This window comes from Centrocercus urophasianus, unplaced genomic scaffold (genome assembly GCF_019232065.1).
Source record: "Centrocercus urophasianus isolate 14NV4802_14NV808 unplaced genomic scaffold, USGS_Curo_1.0 seq_29, whole genome shotgun sequence".
Taxonomy (NCBI): domain Eukaryota; kingdom Metazoa; phylum Chordata; class Aves; order Galliformes; family Phasianidae; genus Centrocercus; species Centrocercus urophasianus.
In genome coordinates, this window is record NW_024884855.1 from 599,747 (window position 1) to 613,989 (window position 14,243).

A 14,243-nucleotide genomic window follows, 5' to 3' on the forward strand; every position below is an offset into this window, starting at 1 on the left:
TGCTTGGCAACGCGGTGGGGTCCGGCTCTGAGCCCCGCTCCCCACACGGTGACCCGGCTGGCCAGCCCGAGGCCTACCTTCGTTTCTTCCTACCGCATCTCTTATGGTTCCCAACGTCTCCTGTGGCATTTCCCGTTGCAAGAGATTGCTGAAACCAGCAGCTTAATAGGCTTTAGGGGACTGCGTACGTACAAAGGTATTGAAGGTGCTTGCAGTTGCATTAGAGGATCAAACAAAACAGGAGAGGGAGAGAATTGAGCTGCCAGGCAGCGTAACTGACTGCAGGGATTGGCAAGGAGAGCGGGGCTGAGCAGCGCGTGCTTTTCCCACTGCCCATTTTCTTCCCCGTTCTGGCAGCACGCTGACCTGCACATCCTGCGCTTTCCGGTGCTGCATCCCCAGCTTTTGTAATCCCGTTTCCCTACACAGTCCGTGGGGCTGCAGCAGGTACAGGATTTGGGGCTGGCAGTCCGCCCTGAGCTCCATGGCCTTCGTCCCTGTTTTGGAAGCACCTCCCCAAGGCCATGAGAGCATCTTCGTGCCCTGGCTGTGCTGGGATGAAAGGTCCTATGCTGCATGGCTGGAGAAAACACTGTGGCCTCTGTGTGTCAATGTGGGGCTCCTTCTGTTTCTTAATCTCTTGCTAATGAGATTTTGCTGTCGTCGATCCAAGTTGGGAAAAGCCACAGAACATTCTTTGGTGAGGAAAAAAATAGAGAAAAAAAAACAATATCTACACTGGGAGGCCAAGGGGAAAGAATTAGTGAAAATTGTTCCTTGCTGCATGGTTTATCCCTTGGTTATCTTTGTTCTCGCTTCAGACCCAGCCAGGTACCTGTTTTCATCTCATTCAATTGCTTCTGCCACAAATTGAGCCTTAACTCATTCTGAGCGCCATGTACAAATGAGTGCTTCCACCTGGTCTGACTTCATGGAAAGGGTTAAGCCATCTTTTGTAAGTACAATAAAGCAATATTGAAATGTGAGGGAAAGTTTTGTGTGGCCCAACCACGCCCTGTGTGTGCTTGGCAATAAGCAATTTGTTCATTGAGCAAGCTATTAAAAAACACAGCAGGTAAAGGTTCTGAGTGCAAATACCCTCCAGCAGCCATTAGGGGCTCCCATGGCTGGGCACCATTGCCTCTTCCCTTCCCTGGGAGAGCAGCTCTTCTCTCCATGTTCCTGCTCCTCTCCATTCGGCCCATTAGCCGAGGCATTAAATTTTAACATTTTCCCCGTGCTGCTGTGAGTGAGTGAGTGCCTGGGTGGGTGCCAGGGCCCTGGGGATACAGAGGGGCTCCTGATGACACCTGTGGGATGCTGATATGTGGGCACCGTGCCTGCAGCCCTGGGGGCACGGATGGAGGTGATGGATGTGAGTTAGGGACAGCTGCCCTCTGGGTTCGGTCCTTGAGAGCTTTGCACCGAGGACGGGGCTCAGAGCCACGCTCCCCTCAGCGCAGCGTGGCTGGGAGCTTTCCGGCCACAAGAAGTTAAAAATCCATCGATGTTTGCCATTAGTGTGGGAGTGGCTGGGATAAATGTGCTGCAACCAGACCAAAGCGCTGAATAATTCCCGGGGAGTGATGACAAATCTGATGGAGAAACTCTCTGTGTCCTCCCACTGCCATTCACAGGGAGCTGCCCCAGGGGCAGGACAGCAGCTGGGGTGAGGGGCTGGCTCCCAGCACCGCTGTGCTGAGTTTGCCAGGACTCCGCCGCAGTGCCGGTGGGCCCCATGGCACCAGCAACGGCAGCTGAGGAGTTAATTCCCAGCCTCACCGCATGGCTCTGGAGCTATTAATACCCACACGCTGCTGATCTGCCAGAGCGAGCGGCGGCTCTGCTGTGAGACCGGTCCTGTGCAGCCACGGCTCCTCGTGCCACAACTTTCCTCCGTGGGCACACTGAGCACCTGCTCACCGCGAGCCCCTGCGCTGCCACTGCCGTGGTGACGGAGCTGGGGGCACCGGGGCCGTGCCTGGCACCTGGCTGCCACGTGGGTGCCAGAAAGGGGCAGCTGCATCCTTTGGCTTTGGAAGCGTGGTGGGGCTGAGACGGGGCCTCATCCTGCCCCAGCGGAGCCCTCACCCACAGCAATGCCATCCCAGATCCCTGCGTGTGCCAGCTGAACACCGGTGCCAACTGCAAGATGGGTGCCGGGACAGCATTGGGCACCGGTGTGAGAGGGATGCAGGTCATAGCCTGGCCCAGAGCTGCCTCCTCTTGTGGTGAGCAAACAGCCCCAGAGCTCAGCCTGATGGTGTGAGGCTCCCCAGCACCATGGCACTGGCTGGGTGAGCCCCACCAGCGGCACTGCTGAGGGCGAGGAAGATGCCAACGCAGCTCCGGTGCTGCCAGGCCCGCTGTCCCCCTCGCCCAGGTGCAACGGCCACCGGAGCTGAGCAATGGATTCCTTCTGCTTCGTCTGCTTCCAGAAAGAGGAGCTGCAGCCCCTGCACCTCCACAGGTCAGTGCTGCGGGGACGCGGCATGGGGCTGGGTTGGGAACGGTGGCTGATGGAGACCCTCGCGCTGAGCCCAAAGTTTGCATTGGAGCAGATGCAGCGTCTCCTGGACGGAGGGGACTGTGCCTTGGCACTGCGCTGTGCCGTGTGCTGTGCCATGTGCCGTGCCATTTGCTATGCCATGATGTGCCATGCCGTGCCACGTGCCGTGCCGTGCTGAGTGGGAGCAGGGCTGTGGGTTGGGAAGCACCTCCCGCCACATCCCAACAGGTTGCAGCAGCTCAGGAGGAGCAGGACGCAGGTGTGCTTGGCAGCCTAGGGAGCTCTGAGGACAGCGGGGTTTGGGCACTGCCATGCCCCCCCTGGACCCATCCCTGTGCACCAGGAAAGCACTCAGTGTGTCAGCTCCCACTTGGCCGTCCCCAGCCTTGGGACAACCACAGCACCTGGTGCTGTTCCTCCTGCACCGGCTCACCTGATTGTGGCCCTGCTCTCAGAGCTGCAGGACAGTCCCCAGGCAGAGCCACGAGTGCTGGCACTCTGCTCTTTCCCTCCCTGCTGCTTTCTGGCTCCACAACCTCATCTCCCATCCGCGTTGCTGAGCGGCAGCCAAGGCAGCACACGGTGCCTGAATTAGCCGGACAGCCGGTGAGGATGCGAGGTGTGAATACCAGCACACGCCGTGCCCAGCTGCTCCTCCCCGGCACCGGGCCACTGCCGGCTGCTGTCCTGTGCCACCGTCCCACGTGCCAGGAGCATGGCTACCAGCAGGGCTGTGCCTTGTCCTCGGTGGGCTCACGGCATCCTGGGCACGCTGTGAGGAGCCTGTCCTCCTGTCCCTCCTACCAGTACGCTGGAATGTGTAGGATTTATTTTAGTGTTTCAATCCTGTTCTTGATCTGATGTCATGGAGCCCACGTGCTGGGATGGTGCAGCGACACAGGTCACCAGGGCTGGGAGCGGTGATGGGGGATGGGGCTGCCGGATGGAGAGGGGCGCAGAGCAGCCCTCGGAACCTCCCAGCTCCCGTCCCGCAGCTTGATCTGCGCTAGGGCTGAGCGGCCGCGGGTAACCGGCACAGGGAGGTGACATCCCGACATCCCAGCCAGGGCTTAATGACGGGGCAGAGCGGCGTGCTGGGCTGCTGAGGCCGGGTGGGCTCCCGCTCCGACTCGCGACGGGTGCCGGTCCCCTCTCCCTCGCTAGATGGTGCCAGCGGAACGGGCTGCGAGCGGAGGCTCCGTGCCGTGCCGTGCCGTGCTCCAGGGGCAGCGGCTCAGCTGCTGTCTGCAGCCTCAATCTCAGACCAGGGAGAGCAGTGCGATGCCGTGACTCCGCTACACCCCAGATCCCACCTGCCCTGGGATGACAGCCCTTCTGCTTTGCTTCAGAAGAAGCCCGCTCAAAAGAAGAGCACCCTGTTCCTTTTCAAATCGATCTGTCTCTCGTCATCATTACGCTTCAGTCAGCGCTGCCTCATAGCTGCCTGCAAGCATCCCTGATGACCTCATGCCCCCCTCCTCTCCCCAAGAGGGCGGGGGGGGGGGCAGCGAGCAGAAGGCTGTGCCCCTGCTCAGCTGTTTGGGGTCCATCCCACTGCTGCTCCTATATCCCCCAGGAGCAGAGATAGGGCCTGGGGGCTGCAGGAGGGGCTGCAGGAGGGGGTGCAAGCACCCCCATGGCCGCTGGTAGCAGCTCAGTGTGCCCCCACCACAAAGCAGAACTGCAGCTCATGGCCCATGGCAGCGTGTACTGTATCCCCTCCTGGACCTTGGGAGCAGCAGCCCTGGGGGGGGGGATCACCAGCTCCCCTGGCCGTGCTCCACCCTGGAAGCCCCCCTGGCCAGGTGCCACCCGGGGTTGAGAGGGCGCTGACCCCTTTATGTTGTGATGAGGATCCGGGCCACAATAGGATGAGAAGCAGAGGTCTGGCAGCTCCCAGCAAGGCAGAGCAGGGTTAGGGGCTCAATGGGGCAGGGACGGGGCGGATCTCTCAGGCAGCAGGGAGGCACCGCCGGCAGCTCCCCGGGGCACAGCGCATCCCCAGCTGCTCCCTGTGCTCCCGCTGCGGCTCCCGGCGTGCTCCGCTCCTGCGCGCTGCCTGCCTTCCCTCCCTCCCTTCCCTCCCTCCCGTTCCTTCCCAGCATCCCCGCGCCGGCTCCGGGCAGTTTCGGCTCATGGCACCGAGGCGTGACAGCTTGCGGAAGCGTTGGTAGCACCTTCGCTTTGGGCTGAGCCGCTCCCAACTCCCAGCGCTGGGCAAGGGGACAAACAAGCCCTGAATTCAGAGAGGCTGTTAGAAACGTTCTGGACTTTCTGCTTCTGGTTTGCCAGCGAGAGATGCTCGGAAGCAAACCTCTCCAGGAACAGGGGAGTCATTCACAGCACCTCTACCCACAAGCCGGGGACACATGACCCAGGCTGGTCTCCACTTTGTGGTGCACACACAACTTCAACCCCAACGGGGCCCTGCACGTCCTTGTGCTGCTCGTGGCAACATGGGAAGCCATTCCTGGAGAGCCATGATTTGCTTCTCCAGGTCATTTCCCCACTGGCTGAGCGCATGCTGGCGAGGGGCAGGATGTTCCCCCGAGCAGCAGCAGGAATCCCAGGCTCACTCGGATGGTCCAGAACAAATGTGACAAACACGTTTCAGCCATCTCCTTTCATTTTGCTGATCGTCATTAGTTATTAATATTCTTTAAGTGCTTTGAAGACCACGAGCTCGATGCAAACAGTGTTATTGTTATTGCTGTTCTTATTCGGTCCGTGCGTGACCCACATGCCTGCCACGTGCTGGAGCTCTCTGCAGCTTCAAAGTGGCGTCTGATGGGAAGGATGGAGCCCCACAGAACCCAATAGAGCCCCATAGGGCCCCACAGAGCCTCAGGGAGCTGACACCCTTCCAGCAGAACACTGCAGGATGTGCCATGCGCTCACCCAAATGCGAATGGGCTGCAAATGGCATCTCCCTCAGTGCTCCCTGTCCTCTGCCGCCGGCCCCACTTTGTCCCCCGCTGTTCCCAGGGCAGCCGATGCGTCCCGAGGACCCGGCCGCCGGCCCCATCCAGGTTCCCCCCAGAGCCGCTCCTTGCACCTGACCTAGAAACAGCTATAAATAGGGACAGCTGGAGAGATCAGAGGCGCAGCTTCAAACACTGCAGCTGGGGGGTGGTGGCACAGGGAGGGGACAGAGGGGACAGCCCCACTGCGGATGGGTGCGAAGGGGGGGGGGATGTTGGACCCGCTCCATCCCCAGCGATGGGCGCGGCGTGAGGAAGGTCGCGGTGCCTTTCATCCTCGGGTCCCCCCGGCCCTCATCCCCAAGGGTGGGACCGGTGACGGGGACGGGACGTCGCCGGAGGGGAGCGGGACACGCGGGGGGGGGGGGGGGGGGCCGGGGCCGGGGTTCGATCCCCCCCCGCGTGCCCCGCTCCCCGCGTGGATGGCGAAGGCGGTGCTATGGGCGGAGCGGCTCTGCCCTACCGGGGGGCTACGGGGGGGTGAACTGCCGCCGCCGCCGCCGTCGCTCCTCTCTCCGGTTCCGTTCCTCCCGGGAGCGGCGGGATGAACCCGGCGGAGCGGCCCCGCGCTGGGGGCTGACGGCCGCCATCCGCCACCGAGCCCAACTCCGTGCTGCCCCCGGTAAGGCTGGGGGGGTGGGGGGGGGAAGAGAAGGGAGGAGCGGTGCTCGCCTTTGTGCGGGCGGCGGAGCGGCCCTTTTGTCTGCACGGCGAGGCGGTGGGGAGCGGGTGGCGGTGGGGAAAGCGCCATTTCGGAAGAATCCTGATAAAAATCATCGTCGTCGCCATCAAATCACCCGAGCGCGGGGGGTGAGGGGCCACGCGCGACCCCTGGCAACAAGGAGATGGAGGGAGGGGGGGATTTGGGGACACAGCCCCGCACAGCCACCCGCTTTGCTGCCATCGCTCTCGGGGTCCCGCAGCCCGCGCCCCGCAGGGCGGACCCCGCCCGGTGCCGCCGCCACCTGCACCGCATCCCCTCCCGGCGCTGCCCTGCGGCTGCGGGGCCGAACTCGGGGCCGGGCTCCGGAACGGTGTGGGTAACGGAGTTCGGTCGGAGGAGCGAGGCCGGAGCCGGGGGGCGATGGGTTCCTCCCGTTGGCACGCCGGGGACACGAGGGAGAACGGGGTTATTGGGAATACGGAGCGATGCGGCGGTGCAGGGCGGTTGGATGTGGGGAGAGGACGCGGATGGGGGCACCGAGAGCCTGGTGTCCCCGTCCGTCCCACAGCTGTCCCCGTCTTGCCCCGTCCCATTGTGCCGCTGTGCAGGGCTGGGAGCTCCGGGGGAATCACAGCCTTGACGCCGTGAGCCGGCAGCCCTGCACTCGTCCCAGCCCTGCAGCCCAGGTGAGGTCCCTCCTCTGGGCTCTGCACGGTGCACCCGCTCGGTGGGGCTCATGTGGGGCACCAGGAGCCCCAGAGCTGCTTCTGCAGCAAGGTGACAGCCCTACTGCCCTCCTGGGGTGTAAAGGAATGGGGACGCTGGGTAGAAGAGTTTTGGGAGGGCGGTGAAACCAACAGTGAAGGAATCACAAAGCCCTGGTGCCGGTGGGGCTGGGAGAAAGCGGGAGGAGCCGGAGGTTGAGGGAGTGCAGGTCCTGCTGGAGACAAGGGCAGGGAACGCAGCCCGAGAGCCTCAGAGGAGCAGCGTGGAGTCACCGGGGCTGGAGGAACGCATGGTGGGACGGGACAGGGCAGGAGATGGCTCCTTATGCAGGGGATGCTGCTGCTGGGAAGGCTGTGCTGGGACAGAGGCCTCTCCCGTGAGCCGGGATCCCGCACTCTCCTGCTCCATCAGCTCATCCGGAGCTGATCCTGGTTTCAGGGCTGCTGCTGGGCATGGAGCCGGAATGGGAAACTCCGGATCCCTGGGAACGGGGTGACATTGCTCAGGGAAGTGTCACACAGCAGGAAGCCACTGTGGCTTCGTGGAGATCTGGGCAGTGTGGTGTGAGGCTGAAGGCCAGTGGCAAGCCAGCGCTTCCCAGTGCTTTCCAAAATGCTGCAGGCCGCTGCTGTGCAGGGTCAGGAGTCCTACCATGGAGAACAAGGGGACGAGGCACCACGGCCCACCCATCATCTAGCTGTGGGTTGTTCCTTCTTCCTCCTGGCTTGTGGGACGTGGGGCAGCTCCCAAGGTGCCATCTCCCTGCACACATTTGCTGCTGTAGCACTGCTTGTGCCAGTGTTCCCGTGTCACTTGGCTCTCCCCAGCTGCTGCCCTTGGCCGGCACCTGGTCCAGGTGAAGGGCACGGCTGTGTGGCACAGAGTCTGCGAGTCCTGCACGACAGCACAGAGAAAATGAGGGACCGGAGTGAGGACATCAGCTGGGCCCTGTTTTTTTTCCCCTGCTCTGGTCACCTTCTAGCTTTGCCCCGTGGCTCTCACCCTGCTACACCACCGAGCCCAGCACACGCACCCCGAGCATCCCCACGCCGCCATCGGCCTCGTTAGGCAGAGGTGCCCTTGTGATGTCCCTGGACTCCAGCAATGCCCCGGTGCCCCAGGGAAGGCAGCTAATAATGCAGCTCTGCTGCGCTGCTCCCCACGGCACCGAGGAGCCGCGAGGCGCTGCGATGTTCCCATAATGGGGTCACACGAGAGCGGAGCCGGGAGGCGGCAGAGCTGCCGATGGAGCGGGGCACGGAGAGCCTGCGGCTCGGCCTCGGCTGCAGCCAGCCGCGGTGTGAGCATCGCCAGGGCGGCGCGGGACGCGGGGACGTCGCCAGGTGGGACGGTTGCAGCGGGGCTGCGCCGGGCACAGGTGAGATCTGCTTCTGTCCCTTCGCTTCCGCGTGAGCGCAGAGCTGCGGTTTTTCTCAGCTCGCCCGCAGAGCTGCGGGGTGAGGATCCAGATGTGCGGTGGGAATTGTCCCCCAGCCCTCCCAGACGCGTCCTGCCGAGCGACGTCTCCGGCAAAGTCACGGTGCGGAGCGCTGGGCTGGCCGCCAGCTCTTCTGCAGCATCCTTCCCCGCAGGCCGGGCTCCAGGAGGCGCCGCACCGGCCGCAGGTTCCTCGTGGGATGCGGGGTGGCAGGAAGGGACCCCGTCCTACCCCAGCTGCCGGGTGCTCCCCGTGTCACCGCGCCTTGCCGGGCAGCGAGAGCTGCTGCTGACGCTCGGTGCTGGAGGGCCCCGTTCCGTGCTCGGCGCAGAGGCAGAACCGGGACGCCCGGGGCTGGTCGTGGCCCCGCACATTGTGCGGCCGCAGGAAGTCGCTTCCTTGCTTTGTGCCTCAGTTTCCTCCGCCGGGGCGTGGGGGCTCCTGCTCGCTGCCGCGTGTTTCTCATTCCTCGCTCCGTGTCCCGCAGAGCCCCGGCCCCGCTCGGCGTGCTCCTTCCCTCCTTTTCCCAAAGCCCCACCGCCGCGCTCCGCTCCTCCTCTTAAAGGTTTTCCTATCCCAGAGTAGCCGGGGGGTTATTTTCTCCTTCCCATCTCAATTCCCAAGCGGCCACCGCTCCCCTGCAGCCTCCTCTCCCGGCCCCGTTCTCCTCAACGAGCTCCCGGTCGTTGGCAGAGCCGATGCACCCAGGGCTGAGCGGCACCGGGTGGCACCGGGGATGGTGGGGGCCGGAGAGCTCCGGGGAGCACGGAGCCAGCCGGCGCCGGGAGAGGAGCGCCTGCCTATAAATACACGGCACGGAGCGAGGAAGCGGTGGGTGGATTATCCTCCTTGCTCAATGAGATAAATGGTTCTCGAGCTTAAACACAGAGCAATTTTAGTCTGAATAGTAGGAGAAATGGTTCAGGACACGCAGATGACGGCGTGAGCCGCCCGCAGCGCGCGGTGGGGACCCGTGGCACCGGCGGTGGCTTTGCTGTGCCTTTGGCATCGCCGTGGCTTCGTGTCACAACAGTGCTGCTCACCACAGTGCTGTGCTGCTTCCCTGCCAGCACCCACAGCACGGCCGGGACTCGGTCCCACCACCCTCATCTCTGTGTAGAGCTGGATGGAAGCTCATCCTCACCCCTGTTTGCACAGAAACCGACGTCTTTTCAAAGCATTTCCTTCTTAATGAAAACTTCTGCCTGTCCTTTTTTATTCCTTTTGCCTGGGTGTTGTTGCTGTCCCAGCCAAAGTCACTGTTGGGTGTTCCATGGCGCGGCGCCACGTTCCCATCCCAACCTCCTTCTGGGGGGACTGTGGCCAAACTGGGAGCGATGCGAGCAGCACCCACATCCCTGGGGACACCCCGTCCTTGGGGTCAGCCTTGGTCTTGAGGACACCCCGTCCTTGGGGTCACCCATCCCTGGGGACACTCCTGTTCCCAGGCCCCTTTCTGCTGCAGGTGTTTCTGCAGCACGAACCCTGAGGCATCCAGGCCCAAGAGTGGGCGCAGGGCAGCAGCCCATGGCGTGGTGAGCTGCTGTGCAGCACGCACTCTCCCATCTCCCATCCTATTGGCAGATTGTCCCCCTTTTTTTTTTTTTTTCTTAAAGAACTTTGCTGGCTTGAATGATTGTCTTTCATCACAGGTTAATTAGCAGCCATTGACAAGCAGGATTGTAAATTCAAGTGCAGACAAAGTTCTTCTTGCAGGATGTTGCGAGCTGTTTTTAGCCCTGTATCCATTGCACTCCTGCATTAACCCACCTCCACCTCCAGGAACCAGACACCGAAATGCTGCTCCTCTTCCACGGGGCCAACAAAGCTCTATGGAGATGAGCCACTTTGGAGATCGTATGAGTCAAGCCGTTACATTTTTGGAACAGCATGGTGTTGAAGTTCCTTTTCTATTTTTTGCCCAGCTTCCCAAGGAAGAAAGAAAGAAAAAAATAAAGAACTGGGATGAGAAGCAGCAGGGCCAGAGTGGAAAGAAACAAGGGTGGGGAAGGGGCTCAGCTTGGATGGGTGAGCCGGTCACTGCGCGTCGGGGCTGGGGCAGTGCCTGCGCAGGAGGCGTTTGTGTGCGTGAAGGTCTCTGCTCTGCTCTCCTCTGGGATTGCCCCTCCATGCCCTCCATCCAGCTCCTCTTTGTTGGCTCTGTTCTCCCCATGCAGCCCCGTGGGGCCACGTGTGGGGCTCAGCCCCGCTCCTGGGACCTGAGGACGAGGCTTGGCCCGGGTTCTCTGGGATATATTTTGAGTTGTTTGTTGTGGTTTATTTTTCCACATTAAAAATCTAAATATATACCAGCGCCCGCCCAGCTGCTGTCCCATGATTTTTGTCAATCTGCTATGAAACAAAACGCTCCATCCCCTTCCTGCAGCCACCCCTGTGATGCCTGATGCTCGCGGGCGCGGGGCGAGCCGGCAGCGGGGTGGTTTGGCTGCGTTCCCGTGGTGTTGGTCAGAATGGGGCTCTGGATTTGTGCTTTTGGGGCTCGGAGGGTGGTTTGGCTGCAGAGCAGCGTGGAGCGGGAGCTCAGCTGTGTTCAGTGGGGTCCCGGAGCAGCGGGTCGGAGCCCAGGATTGAGGGAGAGGAAAGGGTGGCACCGAGAGCTGGGAGTGCCGGCTGCTCTGGGGCTCTGCGTGGGGGGAGTCTTAGGTGGCCAAAAGCCGGTGCTGACGGATGGGAAGGCAGAAGTCGATACCAGCAGATGTGTGGGAGCAATGAGCTGCGGCGCCGTGGCATCGCAGGTCCCAGGAGTGCTGGGCTCTGCAGGGACGCTCTGTGCGGGCAGAACGGGCTGTGGGACAGGGCAGGGCCAGGCCCCAGGGGTGGAAGCCGTGACGCACCTCTGCCTTGCAGCGCAGCCATGAGCGCCGGATCGATAGAGCAGGAGCCGTCGCGCAAGCTGGCGTGCTGCGGGGTGCCGCTCATCACCGAAGACATGCAGTCCTTGGCCATCCGCACCCTCTCGGGCACCGACATCAACAAACACTACGACCTCATCCGCGAGCTCGGCAAGGGCACCTACGGCAAGGTGGACCTGGTGTCCCACAAAAGCACAGGTGAGGGGAGCGGGGGGCAGGCGCGGCTCCCGGGGGGGCATCGCCATCGGCCGTGCCACGGGCTCAGCCGGCCCTCTGCCCGCTGCAGGCACCAAGATGGCCCTGAAGTTCGTCAACAAGAACAAAACGAAGCTGAAGAACTTCCTGCGGGAGTTCAGCATCACCAACACGCTCTCCTCCAGCCCCTTCATCATCAAAGTCTTCGACGTGGTCTTCGAGACAGAGGACTGCTACGTCTTCGCTCAGGAGTACGCCCCAGGAGGGGACCTCTTTGACATCATCCCCCCGCAGGTGAGAGCTTTTCTGGGTGCTGGGCTGGGGACGTGAGGGTTTGGTGTCCCTGGATAAGGTCACTGTGCCAAGGCTTGCACATTGCTGGTGGCATAAGAAGGGGCCCTGGTGTTTGCACAGCCGCACATGAGGAGATCGCACATCTGTCCATGGGCAGAATGCCAACACCTAGGTAGTGCAGCATCTAAAAGCAGGCTTGGGACCCACTGCTCATCCTGTAGGTGGCCTGGGGCCCACAACCTTTCCCATTGGTGGCATGAGACCCAGCACTCATCCCTTGGGTGTTCTGAGACCCATAACTGATGGCTTGGCCATCCCCCAGATGACATGCAACCTGTCCTCTGAGCGTTCTGGGACCCGTAAGCGATGGCTTGAGACCCATCAAACAACCATAGTGCTGTCCAAGACATAGAACTTGTAGCCTGGAACCCATAACCACCCACAGGTGGTCTGAGATGTGTCGCACATCTTGTAAATGATCTGGGTCCCGTAAGTGGTGGCCTGGGACACATCACATGTCCTTGAGAAGGCACGGCAGCCATCAGCTGGCCCTGGTGGCTTAGTCCTGCTGCAGCGTGTCTCTTCTCCCCCACACTAAAAGGTTCAGGAAGGAGGAGGCAGGGCAGTGAGCGGGAAAGGTGCAAAGAGAGACGGGGGGCAGACGGGTGGGCTGTCGCGGGGCGGCACGGAGTGACGGTGTCCCACGGCCGCAGGTGGGGCTCCCCGAGGACATGGTGAAGCGTTGCGTGCAGCAGCTGGGCCTGGCGCTGGACTACATGCACAGCAAGAGCCTGGTGCACCGGGACATCAAACCAGAGAACGTGCTGCTCTTCGACCGCGACTGCCGCCGCGTCAAACTGGCCGACTTCGGCATGACCCGCAAGGTGGGCTGTCGGGTGAAGCGCATCAGCGGCACCATCCCCTACACGGCGCCCGAGGTGTGCCAGGCCGGCCGCGCCGAGGGCTTCGCCGTGGACACCAGCATCGACGTCTGGGCCTTCGGGGTGCTCATCTTCTGCGTCCTCACCGGGAACTTCCCCTGGGAGGCGGCGGCCGCCTCCGACACCTTCTTTGAGGAGTTCGTGCGGTGGCAGAAGGGCCGCCTGGCGGGGCTGCCCTCGCAGTGGCGGCGCTTCACGGACAGCGCGCTGCGCATGTTCCAACGCCTGCTGGCCCTCGACCCCGAGAAGCGCTGCCCCGTCAAGGAGGTCTTCTACTTCATCAAGTACGACCTGATGGCTGAGGTGCGCCGCCGGCCCTCCTACCGCTCCCGCAAACACGCCGGGGACAAGCTGCCCGCCGGGCCGCACCGCCACGAGCCTGGCGCCTCCTGCACGCCCGCCCCGCTCAAGAGGACCATCCTGACCGACGGCCCCGGCACGCGGCTCAACGGCCCTGAGCCCAGCGCGGCCTCGTCCGGCCCGGCCGGCAGGACAGACGGACGGCAGGACAAGGGCAAAGGGCAGATGGTGCTGGCCACAGCGATAGAGATCTGTGTCTGAGGGCGCGGGGCGGTGCGTGGCCCCGCTCCCGGTGGCGCCGTCCCGTCCCTTGGCTGCGGGTGGCTGCAGGGCCGGGGGCTGCGCCTCCGTACACAGAAACAAGAAGAGGACAGAACTGGTTGCGCTCAGTAGCACTGAAGATGCCGGTGCCGCCATCTGCCCAGCGGGCAGGAGCTGGGGGGCACCGGTGCTGCTGTCCCCATCCCGGTGGCCTCGCTGCCCCTCTGGGACCCCCCCACGGTGCTGTGGGGGGAGGTCCTCCTTGACAATGCGAGCGGGCTGTGCGGGGACCCTGGGAAGGCCGATGAGCCCACGCTTGGAGGAGGCCTTCGGGGTGGCCCCCGCCCCACACCGGGCACCGGGAGGGGACGAGGGGACCGGGATGGAGGGGACCCCCCCGGCCGCTCCCTGCCACGATGTAGCAAGTGTCACTGCGTGCCGCCCCATCCTCCCTGCCCGGAGCGATGGCCGCAGCGATGCTCTCTGACAGGGGGGGACAGCCAGCCGGGAGCCACGGGGTCACCCTGAGGACCCCCACGCCGCTGTCCCCTCCGGCCCCCAACTACCGCACAAAGGGCTATCATCACGCTCCCGAAGCAGCAGCAGTTTACACAGCAGTCGCCAGGCAGGTGGGGTCCCACCGCCCCTGCGCCCCCACCACCGGCGCCGCTGCCCCATCCCCACGTCCCCATGCCCCCGTGTCCCCATATCCCCATGCCCCCATGTCCCCGTGTCCCCGTGTCCCCATATCCCTGCGTCCCCGTGTCCCCCCGCCCGCAGGGCCCAGGTCTGGTGGTAGAAGTAGCACTGCACAGATGTAGAGATGTTAGGTGCGGTTCGTCCTCCTTTTTGCCTTAGGTCCCTCCACGTCCCGATCTTTCGTGCAATAATGTAGATAAGGAGCCCCGGCGCCGATGGCCGCGCTGCCGCTCGGTTTCGGGTTTTTATTTCGGGTTCCCCCGGCCGCCGGGCGCCGGATCTTCTTCCCGTAGGAGAGGCTGTAGTGTCACAGACGTTACCTCAGTTTGTCACTGTCAAAAAGGAAAAAAAAAAAAAAAAAA

General features: G+C 62.9%; 1 protein-coding gene across 1 annotated transcript; it reads left to right on the plus strand.

Moving 5' to 3' along the window:
• The first annotated feature begins 2,334 nt into the window (after positions 1–2,334).
• SBK1 (SH3 domain binding kinase 1) lies at positions 2,335–13,182 on the plus strand. The gene is made up of 4 exons (XM_042828218.1): positions 2,335–2,470; positions 11,192–11,389; positions 11,478–11,680; positions 12,394–13,182. The coding sequence occupies exons 1-4, from the start codon at positions 2,335–2,337 to the stop codon at positions 13,180–13,182; spliced, it is 1,326 nt and encodes a 441-aa protein (XP_042684152.1).
• The last annotated feature ends 1,061 nt before the right edge of the window (positions 13,183–14,243 follow it).

Coding starts and splice junctions, on each gene's coding strand:
- SBK1 (XM_042828218.1), top strand. CDS start 2,335: ATGCCAACGCAGCTCCGGTGCTGCCAGGCCCGCTGTCCCCCTCGCCCA. Junction 2,471..11,191: donor CAGCCCCTGCACCTCCACAG/GTCAGTGCTGCG, acceptor CTTGCAGCGCAG/CCATGAGCGCCGGATCGATA. Junction 11,681..12,393: donor TTGACATCATCCCCCCGCAG/GTGAGAGCTTTT, acceptor CCACGGCCGCAG/GTGGGGCTCCCCGAGGACAT.